The 22,921-nt window shown below is 44.1% G+C and overlaps 2 protein-coding genes across 6 annotated transcripts in view; both read left to right on the forward strand.

Moving 5' to 3' along the window:
• The window catches only part of STARD3 (StAR related lipid transfer domain containing 3), a 31,456-nt gene extending 27,657 nt beyond the window's left edge, over positions 1–3,799 (forward strand). For all 3 annotated transcript variants that reach the window (XM_066627565.1, XM_066627567.1, XM_066627566.1), the window contains exon 15: positions 649–3,799. In XM_066627565.1, coding sequence (XP_066483662.1) covers positions 649–753 — 105 coding nt within the window. In that variant the 3' untranslated portion in view covers positions 754–3,799. The remainder of the gene's footprint in view (positions 1–648) is intronic.
• On the forward strand, positions 1,674–21,375 carry LOC136651301 (melanoregulin-like). Of its 3 annotated transcripts, XR_010794511.1 has the most exons (6): positions 4,308–7,181; positions 9,336–9,495; positions 9,876–9,966; positions 19,320–19,486; positions 20,180–20,483; positions 21,224–21,375. XR_010794511.1 is itself a non-coding variant. In XM_066627570.1 (5 exons), exons 1-5 carry the CDS (start codon positions 1,691–1,693, stop codon positions 20,366–20,368), a joined length of 666 nt encoding a protein of 221 aa, XP_066483667.1. In that variant the 5' UTR covers positions 1,674–1,690; the 3' UTR covers positions 20,369–21,186. The 3 variants fall into 3 exon arrangements, 2 of the variants coding, with proteins under 2 accessions (XP_066483667.1, XP_066483666.1); XM_066627570.1 differs by lacking the exons at positions 4,308–7,181; positions 21,224–21,375 and adding an exon at positions 1,674–1,749 and having other exon boundaries at positions 20,180–21,186; XM_066627569.1 differs by lacking the exon at positions 21,224–21,375 and having other exon boundaries at positions 20,180–21,186.
• The last annotated feature ends 1,546 nt before the right edge of the window (positions 21,376–22,921 follow it).

A 22,921-nucleotide genomic window follows, 5' to 3' on the forward strand; every position in this document is an offset into this window, starting at 1 on the left:
TATATATATAGTGTGATGTGTGTGTGTGTGTGTGTGTGTGTGTGTGTGTGAGAGAGAGAGAGAGAGAGAGAGAGTGGGGGGGGAATGTTTCCTTCTCCTCCTCTTAGAAGTTTTGCAGCAGGTCACTGGGTGCCCCCACCTGCTAGCTGGATCCTGCTTCTGATGAGTGAGCTACCAGCAAGCTCACTAACTGAAATTGTCTCCTGACTTCAGAAAAGCCATACTGCTGTTAAAAGAACTTAGAAAGTCTGGATCATGATGCACATGGGAACAAATTAGAGAAATCTTGAGAGGAGACAACCCACCATTGTGCTGACCATGCTGTCCGGTTGAAAGCAGCAACTGTTCACTTTTTCAGTTTCCTGCTTTTTTGGTGATTGATCTTACCTTATGGCTTAAGTACAGCGTCTTGGGGGAAGGGCCATAGCTCAGTGGCAGAGCTGTGCTTCTCAGGGTCCCAGCCTCTCCAGCTAAAAGAATCTTTGTTAGCAAGGGCTGAGAGGGAGACCCCCCTGCTTGAATTCTAGAGGGCTGCTGCTCTGCAACCAGAATATACAATGCTGGGCTAGTTAGACACATGGCTTGATGGGGGATAAGTCAGCTTTATACATTGATTTAGTCCTTAAAAAAATTTTTTTTCCTTTGCAGGGTCGACTTCCCCGATACCTCGTCAACCAAAGCTTGGGTGCTACTATGACAGAATTCATGTTCCACCTTCGCAAACGGGTTATGGAGGTTGCAGCAAGATCTTAAGTTCTTGGGCATCCTTGCTTTAATAATGCCTCTTGGGTATACTCGGACTCGAAGTCTGAAGAACTGGGGCCCTCTTCTTCCCAGCAGAGGGGAAGACTGTCTCAGAGCTGGCTTTCAGGAGAAGCAGGATGAATCTTGTGCAGCTTCTTCGGGTTAGGGCTGAAGATGATGATGGATCAAGCAGCAACAGAGCAGGCCGCAATCCAGACGAAACTGGAGAGAAGTACCAAGCTGGTGTCCTTGGGTCTCTTGCTGGCGATCAACGCAAATGTCGCTTCTAGGCCCTGAGCCAGTTTTGGATTCAGACGTGCCAAATTCCTTCATGATCATGCTTCCAGAGTCTAAGTGCTTATCTGTATAGCCCTTTTTGTGTCTTTTGTCCTAATTTTTCCTCTCTCTGCACATAATGATTTTGTCTGTGACTGGGTGCCCATAAACACATCCAAATGCCTTTCAAAGGAGTGCCATGGGACAGCCTTGTGTAGTGACTAAGGTGCAGCAGGACAATTTTTCAGCCTGCTACTGTGTCAGGATCCTAGTGTTGCCCTGCCTTATTGAAGGGCTATGTGCTTAGCATAGCTGCAACTATATCTGGAGGACTGATTATCCAAATGTAATCAAGTGTAACTTGCCTATCATATCCTTGATGAGGTGATGGCCAGACAAATTAGATTTCCTGCCACCTGTCAAGTACCTGATGTTGGTGGTGCATCAAACTGGCAGCTCTCCTGATCTTACTACTGTTTCCAATCCATTGTATTTTCTTCCAGTTTCTCCATCCTACAAGTGGCAATGACTGAAACATGCCCATCTCTCTCTGCCCCATTCTGCAGTGTCTGCTGTGCCTGGATTTGTTCAAGGCTTTCTACTTTGGTGGAGTTCACTTAGCTACAATGGCAGGATATCTGTGATTAAGAAAATTGCAGAAGGTCCAAAGATGAAATGGAACTGCTGGAGCCCCAGTCTGGATCAGAACCATGATACTGGAGGAGGAGGGTGACTACCTTTTTTTCTCGCTCCTTATTTCCAGACCAAATTCACCCCAGAAAAAATTCACCCCTTATTTCATTCAGAAAAATGACACTAGACAAAGAAGCAACCCATAGTGACTGGATCAGGACCCAACAGCTCCCATTCAGTGTTTGGAAATCCACTCAGGAAATCCTCTCGTCTAGTTGCATCCTTAGTGTAGGTGGACGTTTTGATATCTGAATGGATTCTGTTGACTCTTTTCAGATGTGGAGAACCTACAACCTTGTTCTGCAATACTGAGATGAACTAGGGCAGGGTGGTCTTTCTACATACGCATACACATATACAAATGCACACACAGGTGTACACACACACACACACACACACACACACACACACTTGTATTTTCGAGCATTAACTGGATTTGTTACAGAAATTGATGGAGTTTGTTCATACTAGAACAGATCCATTGACAGGACAGGTTGTTAAGGGAGGTTAGTGTTTCTTCTTACATTTAACTAAGTTGCCTTTCTCTGTTCTGATGTACCTGCTTTTGATGAAATTGGTCCTTAGCTGAGAAAGTACTTGAGTTAGGTGTTTCTGGGCAGAAAGCAGAGGTGTGGTAGTGCAAGGGCTGTGGAAGGGATGACTCACACCTTTTCTTCATATGTGCTAGAATTTGCCTTGAATGGAAGAAGGCAGGTGTGAGCTGCATGTGCTTTAATGAAAATACAATATGCCTGAGTCATTTTACTAGGTCTACCTGTATGCTCAGGCAAGGTTTAAGGGAAGAGTCATGCTGTGGGGGTGGGGGGCTTGATTTTTAGGTTTAGCAGGCTCACATCTGGAGAGGTCTCCTGTATCACTAGAACTAAGGACTTCACCAAATGCACCAGTGCCAGCAATAGCAAATGACATTCTCTTTTTGTAAACTAACTCTGAATGCTGCAGGGGCCCTTGCAGGGCCTCCACCTCTATCCCCAAGTCAGACTGCACTTCCAGGATCTAACTTACTAGAAGAGTGTCAAGAGATTGACCTCAATATTGACACAGCCGTCCAAAGCATTTCTGTTAAATCATGGTGGTTCCTGTGATTCTCCAGTGAGTGTAACGAGGCAGATTATTTTAGAAGAAGCTGTGTTGCGAATTGCAGCCTTAAGGCAAATGCTTGTGCTCCCCAGCATGGGAGAACTCCTGCCGTTCACATACATGGGAGATGGCTCCCTACGAGACTCACGAATGGTTAAGGCTTCAGAATCTAAATTAGATTTCACAAGCGGGTAACAAGTTCCGCTTGTGAACTCAAAGCATTTCAAGGCCCTGAAGCAGAGCTTGAGGGTGTAAAGAGCATAGCTGAAATGAAGACTGGGGACTTCATGGATCCGCGGCCTGCATGCTCTGCTTTTGCCAGAGCTGCGCAGCTAGCATGTCTGTCAAACGTTTTCTCTCAGCCATTGGGGCCAATCTGTTCTGTCAGTGGCTAAGCGGCCTCCGTTTGTATGCTGTTTTCTTCCCCTATCCCTGGAAACCCCTATCGTTTTAGGAAGCTCCATTCCTTGCACTTGTGTGTGCAGAATTGTCATTGCATCTTGAACAGTGGCAGGAGCCTGCAGCAAGTGTAGCCCCCCTCCTCCGACTGATGTCTTTGGCAGGGGTGAGTGAGGCTTGCAAGAAGCCCTCCAGCTGCAGTGCAAACTGTGACATTCATTATCCAGAGATGATGGTGGTCTTTCCAGGTATGGGAAAGAGACAGCTTCCCAAGAAGTTGCCCTCAACTATTCTTCTTATGGTATTTTGTCCATGTGTGCAGCTTGGGAGTTCACAGCAGCTCCATTTTTGGAAGGAAAAAACTTAAGAATCAGCCATTAATCTCATTGAAGCGCCTTGGGGGGGCCGTAAGCTTCCCAAATAGACTGTGAAAAGAGGCTTCTGGGCTCTGTGAATGCACAGATGTTTCCGCCAGTGAGTGCATGAGAAGCAAACCTCCACGCTTAGTTTGAAAAACCACTTGAATAACACGTTTGCCTTTTGCCTTGAATCTTTGTAACTTAATCTAATAAAATCTAACAAGAAACTTCTCCGTGTGTGTATCTGGCCCAAACTGTCTGTATTGGGTCTCCATCCAGCCAAGAATAGAAAAAATCCACCTTATCATGGAAACCAACATACAACAAACCTTTATTAGGCATATAGTTTTACAACTAATATCTCCAGACAGTCATGTACGAAAGTATATGTTAAAAGAGATATAAAAATAAAACACAACAATTTACTTACAGGGTTGCTCCCAGTTGCTTAGGACCAGCAGCTTAGCCCGCTTCAAGTTGCTCAAATATAAAAATTTTGGCAACTGAAAGGGTCACTAGTTCAGATTCACACGCCAGCAGAAGTTGTAAAAAGGTGTTCTCAGAGAGACCTTTTTTGATTCTTGACAATGAAGGGAGATACTGGTCTCTGAGCACTTGATTGAAAACACAATGCAGAACAATGTGTGGACATTTTTTTTGTGCTGCTGCCAAAATCTCTTGCCTTTCTATATCGGTTAGTCTTGTTATCAGGAGCCTAATAGAAACCTCAAGTGTAGCAGCAGCTCCTTTGTAGGTCTTCCTCGAGACCCATTTGTCTGATTTTCGTATTGAAAAGAGCTAAGCAAGGAGATAACAGCAAGTCAGTCAATAACCCCTTTAACAATGGGTTTTGGTCAGCCCTGAAGCACACTTTGGCCCAGCATTTTAAGAAACTGGACCATGCTAGGAACTCCAGCCTATATTGGCCTATCTCCAGGCAAAGTGCCTCGAAAGGAATGCAATGCGGTACACCTAAGATCTTGTATAAAAAATTTGAATGGATCTTTTCAATTGAGTCATTTAATGCTGGCATCCAAACAGGAATGCCATACAAAAGTTGAGGTGCAACTTTGGCATTAAAAGCCTGGAGAGCAGCTAGAATGAATGAGTTACCCCAAGAGAAGAAAAAAGTGAGTTATAGCCTGAACAGCTAGTTTGGATGAATTGATTACTGTAAGACAATGGGAAGACCAGAAATGCTGGTAATGAAACCGGAGACCAAGACACTGAAATTCCTTGGCTTCTTGTATTGATTTACCATTGAAAAACCAAGACTGTGGTTTCCCAGAATGTCCAAATACCACAATCTTGGACTTTTCATAGTTTAGCTGCAGGGCATTGTTGGTAAGATATTCTATGCGGGCATTAACCAGTCTCCTTAATCCTATTTTAGTTTGAGATATCAGGGCCATGTCATCAGCATACAAAAGTAGAGGGATATCCACTGAACCTAATCTGGGGGAACGCATATCGAAGTTTGCTAGATAGGGAGCCAGATCATTGATGAAGAGATTGAACAGGGTGGGAGCAAGAACGCACCCCTGCTTGACCCCCTTGTTTGGAATTGGGGCCGAGAGGCCGCCCCTCGGAGATCATTTCACTTGGCATGAGGTGTTTAAATGAAGGGCACGAATTAATATTAATAGCCTTTTGTGCACTCCCATCTTCTCAAGTTTATCCCAGAGTCTATCTCTATCTATGGAATCAAAGGCCGACTTTAAATCTAAAAAGGCCTCATACAGTCGGGATTTATTCTGAGGCCATGGAAACCTCTGGGTAGGAAAACCTCCATCTTACTGTATTCCCTGCAGAGATCCCTGTTCCTGACCAGCTCCTGATCCTCCTCCTGTCTTTTTCCAGTTGATAGCATGTGGTGGCCAAGGTTTTTTGTTCAGCAGAAAAGATCCTGTGAGCTCAATGGGGTTTAGTGCTCCAGTGTGCACAGGATTTTAGATTACCTTATTGTTTGCAAGGTGGGCCCTTAGCATCTATAGGGGTTTGGTTCTGAGCAGCACCACCCCCGGATTCCAAAATCTTCAGATACTCAGGGCCCCTTTAAAAAGTACAGTGTTCCTTTGCCTGTGATTCCACAAACAGCAGCAGTATCAGTTGCAACCTGGAAGCTACTTCCTGGTCACACTGAGGCCCCATGACCTGCTCTGTTGGTCCTGGCATTTGGAAAAGCTTCCACAATGGAATCTGCTGATTCCAAGACCACAGATGGGGGGGACCCACTGTATTTTATTTGCCCTACAGCAGCCCTGCTAGGTTGTGATTTTTTTTCTATTATATGGATAGACAATTCGAGTGGCGCCTCTGTTACAGTATGTTGGTTGCCAACCTGCAATTAAAACAGCTGACTTAAGTAGTCTACTTTTTTAAGCAGTTAGAAGTCAAAGTTGCAACCTCATGTAAGTTTTGGCTCTGATATTCTACTGCTCACACAAGTAGAATGCTGACTCTGAAGAGATTTTTTAGTAGGAGTTGGGTGCCAGCATTTTGCTTGGAATTTAACTCTTGGAGAGTGATTTGCTGAAGATCACACTGAATTTGTAGCAGAGAGTAGGAACTCAATGCGAAGAGAGATAATTGTAGATGGATGTGTTGGATTATTCTGTAGTTATCCCCCTTTCCCTGTTTTAGGCAGTAGTTTTCCTGTTTCCAGTAGTTTAGACTACTAGTAGTTTAGACTACTGGAGTAGGGGAAATGCTTTAGGTAGAAGATGCCCCTGTCTCTTGAATCTAGGCCCATCCTACATAAATAGCATCTCCCTCAGCTAACAGAGGCTGATTCAACCTTTCTTTGAAGCCTTCCAAGAAGGACGACTACACAGGCCTCCCTAGCTAATCATCCCTCTTGAGATCTGACCCAGCCTAGTGGTGTAGTGGGCCGAGTGGAGTGATTGGGGAGGTAAAGATAAGATCAGAACCTTGAAGCTCCAAAGGCCTCTGCCTTAACCAATCTCAAGTTTTGTGATAATAAAATGGAAGTACTCCACCACTCAGCTGATGGGAGGAAGGGTGACCTACAAATCTGATGACTTCTACAAGCCAGTCAGGACTTCTAAACTTCCAGTGGCTAATAAAGAGGTTTTGGCCTTTGCTGCGTTGTACCCCTTATCCACCTAAGAAGTCCTCATGTGTATGTGTGTCTCTGCCTCGGTAAGGCACAGCTAAAGCTTTCGATCCCTTTTAACTTTGCCTGGTCCTCTACTCCCTTTAGGAAGAGGTGAAAAACAAATGCTTTACATTCCACATAAACACCAAGGCCACAATATACTGTTTTAGACTGCATCTTGTTGGAGGCCTAGAGCTATGGGGGGGGAAGAGATCTCACATGATTGCTGCTTATGACTTGCAGATATATTTAAAGAGACTTAAATTCTTTTTCACCAAGCACAGTTTCTTTGCCACATGGCATAACATCTGCCCCGTGAATTCTCCCCACCCACCCCCATTGTTTTTGTTTGATTTTATCACATTTTGATATGCTGGTCGCAACGCCTGCAAAATTTGGAAGAGCAAGTGAGAAATGGATTTCTGCTACAGAGTTTGCTGCTTCTGTTGCCATAGAGAAGAAGAGCAGGAGAAAAATCCGTTGATCACTGGGTATGTGTTCTGTGAATTAGCATCTTCCTGCCTTTTAAAATACCAGTGGCGCCCCCAGATTCTGTGCTAAAAGTAGTTATGTACGGCAGAAGTTTTGCATAACTTCATCTAAGCATGTTCTGTTTTCAAAGGGGTGTTGCGAAGACAACTGGCAATTATTTTAAGACTGTAACTTTCAGTTGGTAGAATAATCCTCTTAAAAACCAGAGTTCACTGGCTAGTAAGGATCAACTTTAATTGGGGAAGGATGAATTTTAAGGGTCTGGGAGGCAAGTCAAGAGCGCGACGGTTAGCACTTTGGAGTTATTTTGGTTCTGGAGTGTTAATGTAGAAGAGGAAAATATTAGGTGCCCCCCCTAGAAAAAGCCCAATAAATGGTGAAATATATGCAGTAGTTTCCCCTCTTCAGCCTCTCCAGCTAAGGAACTAGAATAGGGTTGGGAATGACCTCCTTCCTGGGACCTGTGGTCAGTCTTAAATACACAATCCTGAGCTATGTGGACCGACTGTCTGACCTGGTATAAAGCAGTATCATATATTCCTACTTTGAACATTGATCCTTGTTTGCTATCATGCTAGCTAATTTCACCTTTTTGGGGCAGTGGCTGTCTTTTTTTTTTTTTTTTTGCCAAGACCTGCAAAGAGTTTACTGCATCAAAGCCAAGCACTTTCTCCAATCTCTTACTTGCTGTGCAACTTTTGAAGCTTGATGGGAGTAGACAAGTCACTGCTCAGTCTCAACTGCTCGTTGGATCCAGAAATACAGAACTGGCAGAAATTATTTTAAATAACTCCCAGGTAGTTCCTTGACTAGCGAGCTAAACAAGAGCTGCCTAGATTTAGAATGCAAGAGAATGTCTGCCTTAAAATGTGTGTAATTACAAAGTATCTTTAAATGTTTATTGCAAAGATTTAGAACAGGGGTGTCCAAAGTTTTTGGCAGGAGGGCCACATCAGCTCTCGGACACTGTGTCAGGGTCAGGGGAAAAAAAGAATTAATTTACATTTAAAATTTGAATAAATTTACATAAATTTACATAAATGAATATATTAAAGATGAACTTATATGAATGAATGAAGGTCTTGCAATAGCTCAATGCCTATAAAAGGCCTAGCACAAAGCAAGGCTGTCCTTTCCTTTGCTGCCGCTGCTGCATCACAGATGTGAAAGAGTAAGCAGTGGAGGGAGCCCTCATCCCACAGCTCAAACAGTCGCCCTCACACTGAGAGAAGCTGCATTGGGCCAGTGTAGGCTCCAACAAATCTCCAGAGGGCCAGAGGCTCATTGGAGACTGGGGGCTCCCTGAGGGCCGCATTGAGAGGCCTTGAGGGCCACAAGTGGCCCCTGGGCTGGGGTTTGGGCACCCCTGATTTAGAATATGATCTGAATAAATGGAAGCATTTTCTGCTCTAGTTTATTTGCTTTTACAATCACTGTAGGTGAAGTACAAGGCAGGGGTAGGGATGAAAATAAAATGAGAAACATTTTTTTTCTTTTAGATTCCTAAATATTGGCAAATGTAGAGCATGGCTCAACTCCAACTGTGGCAGTTGTAAAAAAAAATTGTACGCAGGCAACCTGCATGAGAAGCCTAGTCTAGAACTCTTCTTTCTGCTGTGCTAGTTTTCTATGTGAATGGAGTATATTTCTTATATGAAAGAGCATTCAGGCACATATGAGTCTCTAACTGCTGGCTGAAGTTCAGACATCACCATCTCTGCCGAACCTAGCACTCAAGATATGGTCCTGTTGAGTGGTGTCACTAGGGCTTGCATCACCTGGTGTGGGAAGCCAGTGTGTCACCCCCATGATGGACTACCTCCCATACAGTGGGTGTGGTGATGTACCATTGCCCTGCACCCACCAGGTTATCGGCTATAATTTTTGATAGAATGGAGATATTTCAACACGGTTTTTTTCATTGAATTCTGCATGAAATTACTCATTGATTGATGTATAACATGATGGTATTATTTGATAATACCAAGATTAAAAAATTTTTGGCACATCGTGGTGTCATCCCCCCCACCTGTGCACATCACCCAGTGTGGCCCACACCCCCTACACCCCCCTAGTGATGCCACTGGTCCTGTGACCCCCAGTCGAGGATAGTTGCTTTGATGTTGTGGAATTCTTCTGCCTTTCTATTGCAGTGACATACTTCAGTATTTCAACAAGCTACAGAAACGGCGGCGATCAGAGGCAACCAACTTGTGGAACGAACCAGCAGACAGTGCCCATGTAGAGCGAGAGGACGATCATGAGCTCTACATGCTACTTCAGAAGAGGGCAAAAACACACCGTGGTTCAGAGGTCAGTAACCATGCTATCTTATTTACTTTTGTTTTAAAACGTATCCCACCTTTCCAGTGCCATGGTAGCCCAAGGTGATTTACAATAAAAAATTAAAAACAGAGCCAACAGATGAGTGTCTGCCGTTTGTTCCCCCTTTGAGGATGAATTAAGCATTGCAGCCTGAAAATAATCTGCAGTGGATGACCTGGTTTCCAGAGTCAGGACAAGGACCCAACAGAGATGAAGTATATTGTGCATATACAGCTAAGCAAAGCAGTGCAATGAGGTCCCTGCAATATGTAGGCCTTCCCTCATCATGCACCTCGCCTGTCATAGTTCTGGGGATTTTGCTAGTCGCCAGAATTCAGTGATCATGTTTTTCTTTTATTCTGAGATAGGAGTACAGACGTCTGAGCTTTGACATTGGAGCCCATCGACAGATCCGCCGGAAAGTGAAGGACCGATGGAAGCAAATCCTGGAAATTTTAGGTATTGTATTGTGCCATGGAGGTGGATCAAGGAATCTTGGCACAGGACAAATTAAAGCATGTTAATAGTTTTCTGCACTGCCAAATCCATCAGTTCATTCATTTTTTAGTTACAAGGACACGATTTTCATGGCTGGTGAGAGTCAGTGTCTGGAAGGGCCCATTAAGCCCAGCTGAGGGACTAGCCTGCTGGGGATGGAGCCTGCTGACCTGCTGGGGGACTGATTGACTGATTGTTCTCCTCCTCCTCGTTGGCAGGAGTGTACTATTTCACCGCAGGGCTTGCCAGAGGCGCGAGCCTTTGGCATGAATCGAAGGGCAAGGGCCAAAGGGCTCTTTCCCTTGGCTCTTAGCCCAGGGGCTTGTGCTGTCAGCTTGAGTTCTGAGTGATGCAGAACCAAAGCTTACATGTTGGTTCAGGGAGCAGGTGCAGAGAGATGATTCAGCAGAATCAGCAAGCACCTGGGACAGGCACACCCTGGGTGTGACCAAGCCAAATACTGATTGGCTGAGCTGACTATATGAAGATAGTCAGGAGGAGCCTCAAGTGCAGCAGTAGGAGAGTTGATGGAATAACTGTGAGACTGCTGCCAGTGGCTGAAGAGGCTGGATACTGTATGTATGTGATATTACTGACTTATGGACTGAACCTTTGACTGTGTATTATTGGAACTGATTTGGATTTGTTACTGGAACTGACTGCTCTCTGTGCTGACTCTTGGACTGTTAAATGACTACTCTATATGTGATATCCCTTGACCAATACAACTGCTGAAAGTACTCTGCTGTAGTTGAAGTGTTGTTCTTGCAACCTGCTCATATTGGGACAAGACTGGGAACCTACACCAATCCTCTTATAATTTTATACAAGCCTCCCTTAAACCTTAACATGTGCCACTCTTCCCAGTCTCTGACAAGGCTCCCAAGATGGTCAGCAGCTGTCTCCTGAGTTCCCCTCATCACTTCGCATCCAAGCCTCTGGAGGAAGATGACTGCCAGCTAACATTTCCACAATAGAAAAGTGTCTTAACACTCCCCCAGTTTGCAATCGTTAGGACATGGGTCTTCACAATTTTTACATCCTTTTTTGACAAGGATTCCTTATCAAGGTTCTGCTGCTTTTATTTACCTTTACGTCCTACAGACTGTGGACTTTAGATTTAATTATTCATAGTCCTTGTGGCATACACCAGATTCCAGCAAGTTATTTCTCCAATTGAAAACAAAGAGAAAAATTATTATGGGACGGAAAAGGTCTCACTCCCTTGAGGGTGCTGAGGGAGAAAAGTTATCTCCAGCAACTAAGCAATCCAAGATTGAAGATTTCTTTGCATTAACAAAGATGCCATTAAAGGAGCAGAGCAATCCAGATTATTTGGAGGCTGCGTGTGCAAATGAGAGCCCTTTAAAGCAACTCTCTCCTAAAGTTACGTAGGAGGGTAGCTGCTTATTATGTGTGAGAAATGCTAATAATCTGAAGGGAAATACTGATATTGAATTCTTAATCAACCAGAATTTCCTCATGGCTGAGATACTTCAAGCAATACCTACCCAATCACCAATCTGCTTCAGGACAAGTACAAAAATTTACAACCAGAGAATCAGGTGAATACCCAGACAAGTAGTAAAGAGACTGGATTTATAAATAGAATAGCTACCCCTATGACACAACCTGGCAGTAATTTTACACAGAAAACCTTTGAGAAAGATTCTGTTGCCCTTAAGTTGGATATAAACAATTTAGTTTTTAATGTCTCCCCTTTCCAGGGGAGACACATAGACTGGTCCTCCAAATGGAAGGCCAGACAGCATCTTGCGTTCCTTCTCAGGAAGACCCCTGCTGCGATAGATCTTTATAAGCTGGAAAGGTTGCCCAACTTGAGACATCAGGAGCATTTTGTTCTTCATTTTTGGACAACCAATATCCCAAGGCAGCTTCTTGTACAGGCCTCCGAGTTATCCGGCTTTGGAATTAAGGTGCATCGTCACTTTAGAGATTCTGTATTATATAATTGAGGTTATGTAGAGGCTGAGTTAACCTCTGTGAAGCAAGGTGAGGGTGCCAAGGAAGCTATTAAAGCTCAGAAGGGGATCCCTGTGGTGAAACCTGAAGCATCATGTCTATTAGATCAACCTACACCAACAGATCTGCCCATGCCAATGGCATCGACTAATGTCAAATCAGTAAGCTCCCCTATTGTCTTGAGACAGACATCCCCCTTAATCCCTAGCGAACAATTAGAACAATTACAGAGGAGTGTCTCCACACCTGGCCTGTCAGAAGATGAGATGGATGCCAAGCTCCTGTCTTCATTTGGACATTTGCCTTCTAATGAACAAGATATTATGATTACAAGACTAGAATCTTTGGTTTGTGCCTTGAAAGATATTGAACAGTCATCGATTGCCAATGCCCTTCCAGCTGTCTCCAGATTCTCTGGCCAAAACTTGTCAGAGGTGATTCCAATGAACAAGGGTCTGCCCTCCTCGAAGAGGCCCTGTCACCCGCTAGAGCCAACAGTTATAGTTAAAAGGGCTTCCTTGTGGTCCAATGTGAGTGTTCCTATGGACAACCTTGGTCTAGGTGCCATAACCAGACTGTAATTCAAACCAGCAGTCAGCTGAGGCAGGCTTGGCCTGACTACACAAGAATTTTTATTAATTGCTTCTTGGAACATTGCAGGCTGGACCCGCTGTAAAAGCCAGGATGTTTCTTTTTACTGACATAGTTTTACTTCAAGAAACGTGGACAGATCAAGAACTTAGGGCTGATGGTTACCATTCTTTTAGTGTTGGGGCTACTCCGGGGGTAGGGCTAGGGAGGTTGAAGGGGAGTTTGGGGATGCTGGTCTCCACCTCTTTAAATAACCTGCTTTCTGAATGCAGTGCTATTTCTGTGAATGTTCCAACCCTAATGAGGCTAAGGACCAGCAAGATGTGACATAGAAGAGCCATGGCTGGATAATCTGCTGTCTTTTTCTTTGCTTAAAATCAGCCATAACTGTTTGATTTGAATTAAAGCCATGACACTTGGGGAACGGGTTTCAACCCTTCACCCCACACTATATCCCCCAAGAAAGCCTCTTTCTCCCAAGATATGATAGGGTGTCTATTTTTCCCCCCTTACAGCTCACAGCAGGGTATTCCACCAGGGAAAAACAATTGGGGAAAGGGTTAACGCCCCCCCCCCCATGCCATGGGCATGATCTAAATCAATCTGTGATGACTGAATTTAATCAAAGAAAAAAAATACTGGGCAATCCCATCCCTGCTGTTCCTAGGTAGGTGAGCTTAGGTTGGCAGCCAAAGCCTGTGATCTTAAGAATAGTGACTTCAAAGAAACGAGTACTGAAATAAGTGAGAACTCATCTACATGAAAGTGTATTCACGAATGTGAGAATTTTTGAGGAGCAGAAATTGGTTTTAACTATCTTTTTGCTCGTTTTGGGGGGGGGAAACAACAATTCTGTGTGTGAAGATCCGTGTTCTACATGTACTCTGTGTCTGAAACAAATTGAATAAGCAACAAACAGAGTAAGGCAGAGGATGGACGATTAACCCTGTAGGTTCTCACCCTGCCTTGGCATAATTCCCCAAGGGGTGTTTTCAATGAGAATGTCTATTGTGCTTTGTTGCTGTGCTGCTGAATCCTGGATATTCACCTCCTATTTGTTTAATGCAGATGCTATGACGTGATTTGAAATAGTCTCTCTCGCTCACTCACTCACTCTTTCATGTAATTTTCAGCCTTTAGGAGGGATACATTAATTTGTTTATACCTATTTGTTTGCTTGCCTGTGTGAGTGGAAGTATTGCGTGTCTGGACTACTAAAGAAATGAGTGAGAAGAAGGAGATGACTCAAGAGTCGAACCTTTCTTAGACTGATGACATCTGTATATATTCTAAGAGTTTACAGGAATACTCTAGGCAGTGGTTCTCGGGCTTTTGGCACTGGGGCCCACTTTTTGGAGTGGGAGTCTGTCGGGGCCCGCTGGGGGTGGTGTTGTTGCTGGAGGTGGCATCGTCGAGCAGGAGGGTTTTTAGCAATCCTATGCTGCAGTCCTGGCCGCACTTACCCAGGAGTAAGTCTGGAGGAGTAAGGCAGGAGGTCTGGCTCAGTTGGTAGAGCTGCCGCATTGTATGCCTGAAGATCTGAGGCTGCCAGTTCGAAACAACCGGAAGTACCCGAGAACTGACAACACAATGATATACTGATGAGCTGACCCTCGGTGGCAGAGAGGAGTTGGAGTACGGGAGGCGAAGGGCCAGAGAGAGGCCAGACCGGGAAGGAATCCAGCTGGAACAAGAAGTTCTATGAAAGACTAGAACTATTCAATTGTAAAAATCCCTGCGGGGGTTTAGAACAGCCTGCCTATGTAAACCGCCTTGGATTAAAGTCTGAGGAGAAATCTGATGACCAAAGAAAGGCGGTATATAAATACCTGTATAAATAAATAAAATATCATATGCAGAGAGCTACACCCCACCTCTTTATCATATGCAGAGAGCTGCACCCCTTAGATAATTAGGCTATGGCTATTAGCTTCAAATTGGGAGCCCAAACAGTACTGGTGGTGAATGTCTATCTTACCCCACAACAAGCAAGAGTTCACATTAATAAGTCCTGGCCTGACTTGCAACTATATATTGAAGATCTAATCTCTGATAATTCAGTAGATATGGTTCTCTTGGGGGGGTGGGATTTTAATGCCCGCACTGGTGCAAATGGCTGTCCCTTTAATAGGATGGCCAAGGGTCAAATGGCAGTCCAAGGTGATGAACACACTTATTCATATCTTCCACGTCTTTCAAAAGATAGCAAGGTAAATTTTACTGGTACTCAATTGCTTGCTGTGGCTCAAAATCTCAACCTTCATATCTGGTGGGGGGAGTTCTTTAGTATCCATGTAAGATAAGCAGATGTCATAACCGCCATATGTATTGGAATCCTGGAAGATCTGGTGAGGAGGTAGATGTGGTGTCAGCAGTGGCCCCTTTAAGGGTAAGGCCTGGGCATCCAGCAGAGTGTGCTGCACAGCTGCAGCCACTTGAAGGCAATAGGGCCCTCAGGGATATAAGGAGCACCTGAGGCAGGAAGGGGGGGTTGTAGAAGGAGTGCAGGTTGAAGGTAGGAGAGGAGACTGACTGAGTTGGCTTATTGACTTTGACTTGGATACTCTGATTTGACTGACTTACTTTGAAATCTGACCTTGAACTGTGACTTGGCTTATTGACTTTGGACTCTGCCCTGGATACTCTGACTGACTTTGTGACTAAGGGACTGCTGGAGACACTGGAGTTTGAAGTGTGGCTGCTGTGCCCAAGACCTGCTGAGGACCAAGGATCTGCTGTAGTGGTGGGAGGCTGCTGGCAGGAGAGATGACCTCTGCAGGTTGAACAGGCGAGCTACCCTGGAGGTGGGGTCCAGCAGGACTGCAGGGCAGAACCAGGGTCATTTGTTGGGGGAAAGAAGGGGAGCTAATTTGCTTAAAATGGGCATAATTCTCCAGGTGGAGAATGGCCTTGGAATCTGGCAAAACACCATAGAGGACCAGGTGTCTGAAAACACAGGACAAGAATGTATGACAAAACTAACTAAAAGCTACAAGAGGGGGCTACATTATAAAAATGGGACCTATAATAGCATAAAGGTAAAAAAAAACAAAACACTATATATGCAGTGTTATCTTCATTTTAGATGTCAAAAGGGTTTTGTGGCTCCTGAGGTTTTTTTTTCTCCAGAAAACGGGTCCAAATGGCTCTTTGAGTGTTTAAGCTTGCCGACCCCTGCCATAGATGAAGTTATTTCATTAATCAATCAACTCAAAAGAGGCAAAGCCCCTGGCATTGATAACATCCCTCCTGAATTGATTAGAAACTTTTTAGCCTCTTTATTTACCATAATTGACTCCAAAGGATGCATTCCTGATGGCTGGAGGCAGGCTGTCATAGTCCCGATTTTCAAGAAGGGTAAGAGGGAGGACCCTGCCAACTACCACCCGATAAGCTTGCTGAGTATTATCAGCAAGCTTTATGCTGGCCATCTTCTAGAGACATGTTGGGCCGATCAAGAAAACCTAATTGCAGAGGAACAGGCTGGTTTCAGGGAGGGCAGGAACACAAATGGACACCCTATAATCATGCAGCATCTGATGGAGAAATACTCTGGTTCCCTCTACGCAGCATTCACTGATTTAAAATCTGCTTTTGACTCTATTTCTAGAGTCAAACTGTGGGAGAAGCTGGAGGGTTTGTCCATTGATCACAGATTATTATTTCTAATCCGTGCTTTATATTCCAACACATCACTTAAGGTAAGATGTTCCAGGTATGGACATCTCTCAAATGTTATTCCAACTTATAAGGGTGTAAAGTAGGGTTGTGTTCTTGCCCCCCTTTTATTTAACATCTATATAAATGGCTTGGTGGATCACCTGAGCTCTCCTGACTTCCACTCTCCAGCTTTAGCTAACCGTAAGGTATCTGTCCTATTGTACGCGGACGAGACAGTTATCCTTTCAAGGACCCAAGTAGGACTTAAAAGGGCCCTTAATAGTTTTAGTCTTTTCTGTGAAGAAAACCAGCTGGTCATTAATTACCAGAAAACCAAGATTATATCCTTTGGCAAGAGACCTAAGTGCAGGCCCTGGAGTATTAATGGCCATAAGATAGAGCAGGTGAGTTCCTATAAATATCTGGGTGTAATGCTGCATTCCACTGGAACTAGAACCGCTCAACACGAATCTGTGGCTGCAGCTGGCCAGAAGTCTGCAAGTGCAATAACCAAGTTCTTTTGTGTTAAAGGTGGCCATTATATTCCAGCAGCAGTTAGATTATATCTTGCCAAGGTCTTGCTCCAACTTTTATATGGAACAATTCTTGGTCCCTCCTCTTCTTCCTTTGTCTCACTTGAATGTGTCCACTTCAAATTTTTAAGATCTATATTTCAAGTATCCAGCTATGTGTCTAATGCAAGCTTACATCTTGATTCCGGCCTGTTAAAGGTCAAGGCCAGGATTGCCTTAGCATGCATTAATTTGTGGCTCAATCTAAATTTTAACACCCAAGGCCTAACATCTTTGGTTTTAATTGATAATTTTCAGTCTGCCTGGCTCAAGGCGGTACACACGAAGCTGAAACACTTGGGGTTTTCACCAGAGATTGTTCTGGCAATGGATTTGATTCAGGCAAGAGTGACTATAAAACAGAGACTGAGGGACATCGGACGACAAGATGTCAGCAGATCTCCAGATTTTCTTGCCTCTGATGACACAAGGTATATACCTTGTGTATATACTGCCCCGGCCACTTATCTTTCACTGTTAGAGCTTCCTGGGCAGAGGAGAGCTTTCTTCCTAGCTTGGTGGAGAGCTCTTCCTTCGGCATTTGTCGAGGGCTGTTTCAGAAAGATCCCCATCTCCGAAAGACTGTCCCTGTGGTTCAGGGGAAGTCAAGACACTTGAACATGTCATGTTCTGTTGCCCATTTTATCAGAGGATCCGAGATAAGTTTATTCCCCTGAGCAGAAAGTTCTTGGGCTTGTCACAAACAGAAATGACCAAGAAACTTCTTTCAGTTGCTAATTCTCAGCTTTTAAGACCAACTGCAAGTTTTTCCCCTGCTGCTTACAAAACCTGGATGAGCATTAGTAATAATGAGAGGAAATTTTAATTGCTACTCCCTCTTATTTGTTTGTAATACTATGATGGCTATTTTATTGTTTTTTAATGTTGCATTTTAATGTTGAATGTATTTTAATGTTGAAATCTTAAATTCCGCCTGTTGTAGGGCGGTATTATGTGTTTGCTTTTGCTGGTCTTCAACCTAACAATAAATACCTTCACAGATTTTCATGGGTCAGTGGCCCTTTCTCTATTGTGTTTCTGATGACCAACTTTGGGCATCTCTATTTTGAAGTTAATTGTAAGAATGTGATGGCATGTGTGTAAATGACAGCAGTTTTAGATGGTTAACCTTTAGTTGCAAATACTGATGGTCTTTCATGGGTGAATGTCAACCATGTCAGCAATTTCTGATGTTCCTAGAAAATTATGTTAAAAATAAGCTGAAATCTGCTGCAAGGTTGCTTCCACTCCAAACCATTAGCTGACCTACGTATCTAATAACTGAATGCTTTAGAACAGGGTTGTCCAAACTTTTTGGCAGAAGGGCCACATCATCTTTCTGACATTGTGTTGGAGACTGGGGGGGGGGAGAATTTCTGTTTAAAATTTGAATAAATTTACATAAATGAATATATTAGAGATGGGACGTACATGAATGAATGAAGGTCTTGCAATAGCTCATGGTCTATAAAAGGCCTTGCACAAAGGAAGGCTGGCCTTTCCTTTGCTGCCGCTGTTGCATCACAGATGTAAAACAGCAAGTAGTGGAGGGAGCCCTCGGCCTGCAGCTCACGTGAGAGGTTGAATAGTCGCCCTAACACTGAGAGCAATTGCATCGGGCCAGCACAGGCTCCAGCAAGTCTCTGGAGGGCCAGAGGCTCATTGTAAACTGGGGGCTCGCCATGGCTGGATTGGGGATCCCCCAAGGACCATGAATGGGCCACGGGCTGGATTTTGGGCAGACTAACTTTAGAATAAGCATTCTAACTGTGAAGTAACTATCTACCGTGACATGTCAAAAATTATTGTAGTTGTCAGTCTATTGACAGATTGACTGTGCAGTTGCTATGAGTGACGAGGAAGTCTGGGGGTGGTGAAGGAGGAATCTTGTATATTTCTGCACCTCATGAGGACTTGATTAACCCATTTCTGCCAAGCCCACAGGTGTATACATTTGATCCCTGTTGCGTATATGCAACATTGGGCAGAAATTGCTTAAACAAAAGCTGAGATTTTCCAGAATCCAGCTCTCCCACCAGGATACTATATTCCATGTGGAATTTTCCCTTGCCCCTCAAAGATGGTAACTGACTGCCTAGTGGGCTTCTGCTGTCCAAATGTGCATTGACAGTGTTGGCAATTGTGGCAGATGAGTCAAATCCAAGTGGTCAAGACTCTAGGCTAATTTTGGATTCCATAACTAAAAAACTATGACAGATTTATGGAGGAAAGGTCCATCACACATTACAAGCAATTATGGGTATATGCAACCTTCTGGTTCTAGAAGTAGGCTATATCTAAATACCAGGTGCAAGGGAGTGGCAACATGATGTCCTGTGCTCCCTTAGGCACCTGGCAGGCCACTGTGAGATACAGGAAGCTGGCCTACATGGGTCTTTGCCTAGATCCAGCAGGGCTCTTCTTATCTTCTTATGAAAAGGGAAATAGAAGATTTAGTGAGAGACTCTGAATAGATATACGGGTAAATGATCTCTTTTCCCAATGCAGGATTCAAAGCTGAAGCAGATGCGCTCCTTATGGTCACCTCCAGCACCTCATATGAATCTCTGCGCAATCCTCAAGAGGCTCGGAGGCTCCACAGTGCCCTGGCAGAGCAAACAGCAATTTTTGGTCGTCACCATGGTGGCCCACCAGAGAGATACCTCTTTGTCCTGGTGAGTAGATAGAGCTTTGGGGGGGGGGGGGGACTTGCATTAAGAGACACGCTACCAGAATGGTATGTGACTTGTTGGTGCTATCTAGAATAGTGTGGAAGCTCACCATGGAAGTGAGACCAGCAATCACACCCTTTCAGGCAGTGGGTATGCAGAAGTCAGGAGTCTTGTTCATGCAACTGTTTCTAACGTGATGAGATCTTCATGAGTTGATTCCTTTGGCATGTCAGTAAAGCAGTCACAAGGCCAGCTATCTTGTTAATTTCCAGGAAAATCTTTGAAATGTGAACGGAGCCAGGAAGTGGTAAGCTATGATGTGTACATATGTAGGCAATCGTTTTTATCGTCTTTAACAAGATTGGTCATCCTTCTGCCATCTCATCACTGCCATGTGAATAACAGTGGAAATTAGCCCTGATCTGCCATCAACCCATTTGGAGTTCATCTCCTTACCTCCATTATTTCCATGCAGGGCTTGCACTATCATGGGGCATTGTGAAATGGAATGGTCACAGAATATAGCATTGACTACTTGCAGAGGGGGGGGGCAGGGGAGGGCAGGAGAGAATGTGCCACTTGACTTTTCAATCTCAGGTGCCAAAATTCCTTGAACCAGTTCTGTCACTAAGTAATGGTCACCATTAACTTAAATCTGTATTGGGGGGGGGGGGGGGTTCACTGCCTTAATTCCAGGACAGGCTTCTTCTCCTTGACATTGGAGATGATTTCCTCTCTGCTGCTCGGCGCTTTTATCCTGTGGAGGAGGAGGACGACGGATCTTCCAGTAACGAAGGGCCTTCTAGCCCTGGTCCTGTCTTGGTCCAATTGAGCAATGGAGCTCAGGAGGAAGAAGAGGAGGAAGTGGAAGTAGATGAGGAATAAGCTGAAGAGGAGCAGGAAGAGATAGAGAATGAGCAAGACCATGCTACAAAGCCATCTCAGATGGAAGAACAAATGCTGTTGAAGTCTTTAGGAGCTACAGCAGACCAGAGATTAAGTATGGGCTAGTGACATCACAACTGAGTTATGGCTCTACTGGCAACCCTACAGGATATGCAGAAATGCACCCACCCCTTTCCCCATTTCATTGTTTCCGCCCTCTGTTGATATTAGCATTTTATTATAATAATACTATGCAGGGTGGAATTAAGCTAGTGCTGGACCATATGTTTGTTGCTGCCCTCCCCCCACCCCATTCACTCTTCCCCGCCCCTCCACTGGCCAGTGCAGAATTTACCTGCTTGGGTGCACACTGGTCTTTCACAAGCACCAGCAGGGCAGCACAGGCCTTCCCGCCGGTGCCTAGAAATCTTCCCCTGTTGCAACGGTGCTTTCTGGCACATTTATGACAGCTATTCCTAGCAGAACACATGCTGTGCTGGCTCTGATGCTCAGTTGGATTGTGCCCTCAGTGAAGTTAAATTTGAACAAAATTATTTGTTCGTATCAAATAATACGTGTCATTAATGGCGTCCATAATGTTTGTGTCATTAATGGCGTCCATAATGATTACAAACCATGCAGCTCCCTGACGTGTAAACAAGGTTGCCAGATTGTGACGTGCTGATGTCATCAGAGTCAACTTGCAAGAATTTAGTGTGGGTCCCTTGAAAATGTGGGGCTCATAGTATTTGCCACTATGTTAATCTGGCCCTGATGCTATGGGTTAATAAACATGACAGCATTTCTCACAATGTTCAGTCTGTAGATTGTTGTCTTCCTATGTTGTTGAAACAGGAGAGGATGGAAGGATCTCTTGAACACTGGGAGCAAAAAATTGGAGCGGAAATGTTCCTCCAGACTACAGATGTAAAATCCCCTTTTAAAGGCGTCCAGGCCAATCGCCATCACCACATCCTGCGGCAAAGTGTTCCACAGACCAACCACACGCTGAGTAAAGAAATATTTTCTGAAGCCCACCAAAACTGATGTGTTTTTTTTGGGGGGGGGGGGGAATTGAAATATCTACAAGCTCTTTTCATATCAAACTTAAACTTATTACTGCTTTAGTAGCATGAAACAGAGCATTTATAACTCAGCATATAAAAATGTACTATTTGGCATATTTATTTTTATTTATTTATTTATTGGATTTGTAATCCACCTTTCTGCCTGGAGGGCACCCAAGGAGGCTAACAACATTTAAGTCATAAAATACATAAAATAGAACAATAAAATAGATAATAAAACAACCAGCAACACTAAAACCAGCAGTAAAAACAATTGTTAAAAGCAGCCATCATGCCCACCATCAGGCATCAAAGACTTTCTGAAATAAAAACGTCTTCAGGCCTTGCCGGAAGGTTAATAACGAAGGAGCTGTTCATAACTCTAAGGAAAGGGAATTCTACAATACAGGCGCCACCACCGAAAAGGCCCTGTTTCTGGCCGCCATCCCCCTAACTTCTCTTTATGACAGCAGAACCAACAGGGCCTCCGCTAATGATCAAAGAGAATGGGCTGGACTATATGGAAGAAGGCAGTCTCTCTAATTCACTGGTCCCAAGCCATTTAGGTCTATATACTATATATGGAATGTAAAAGTATGTGCCACTTAGTTTTTTACATGCCCAACTGTATACCCCAAGACAGCTGCAGACTGCACACTGAAGCATGGTCTTGTGATGTGAGATGTCAGAAAAAAATGAAACCGCAAATGTCGTTATACATAAGATTGTATTTGGACAGAAACTGTCTCATACAGACGCACAGTTTTACTCAGCCGTTTTCAACCAGTGTGCTGTGACACGTTGGCGTACCGCAAATGGTCTGCAGGTGTGCCACCGGAGTTTGGTGGAGGGTCATTTATTACTAAGGCTATTGGGGGATGTGAGCCCCCCCCCCACCAGCAGCATGGTGTGCCCTGTCAAAAAACTGGTGTGCCTTGACAATTTTAGCACCTTGTCAGTGTGTCGTGAGATGGCAAAGGTTGAAAATCACTGGTCTAATGGATTCAGCTAGCAAACTATCTGGATATAAATTTATAACTCAGCAATGAAAATATTGAACTCATTCTCAGACACATTAGATTGCAGTGCATATCAATTGTGGACAAAATGAGTAGCAAGCAATAAGCAGATCCTTAGAAACACAAACATCACTTCTCACTCAAATTTGGGTCTAATGGATCAAATAAGGCTTTTAATTCCTGTGGTTTCTGCCCCACTTCCTTCTGACCCTGCAAGTTAACCATTTGCATAACTCAAAGCACTTTGTGGGGTGTATCTATTGGCTCAAAATGTGTAATCTGATGCAGTGTGTGTGCGTCATACATTTTTTTCCCCTGCAGTATACATAAACTTTGCACACAAGCTATGTCCACTTGAAACACATTATTGGTCTTGTGCAAGAAAGATCCTCTTTCGCCTGCCCATTTTTTAATCCTGGCCACCTGTTCTCCCATCATCATCTCTTTTTCCCAGTCTCTCTGTATAC

The sequence above is a fragment of the Tiliqua scincoides genome, chromosome 5 (genome assembly GCF_035046505.1).
Source record: "Tiliqua scincoides isolate rTilSci1 chromosome 5, rTilSci1.hap2, whole genome shotgun sequence".
Classification (NCBI taxonomy): Eukaryota; Metazoa; Chordata; class Lepidosauria; order Squamata; family Scincidae; genus Tiliqua; species Tiliqua scincoides.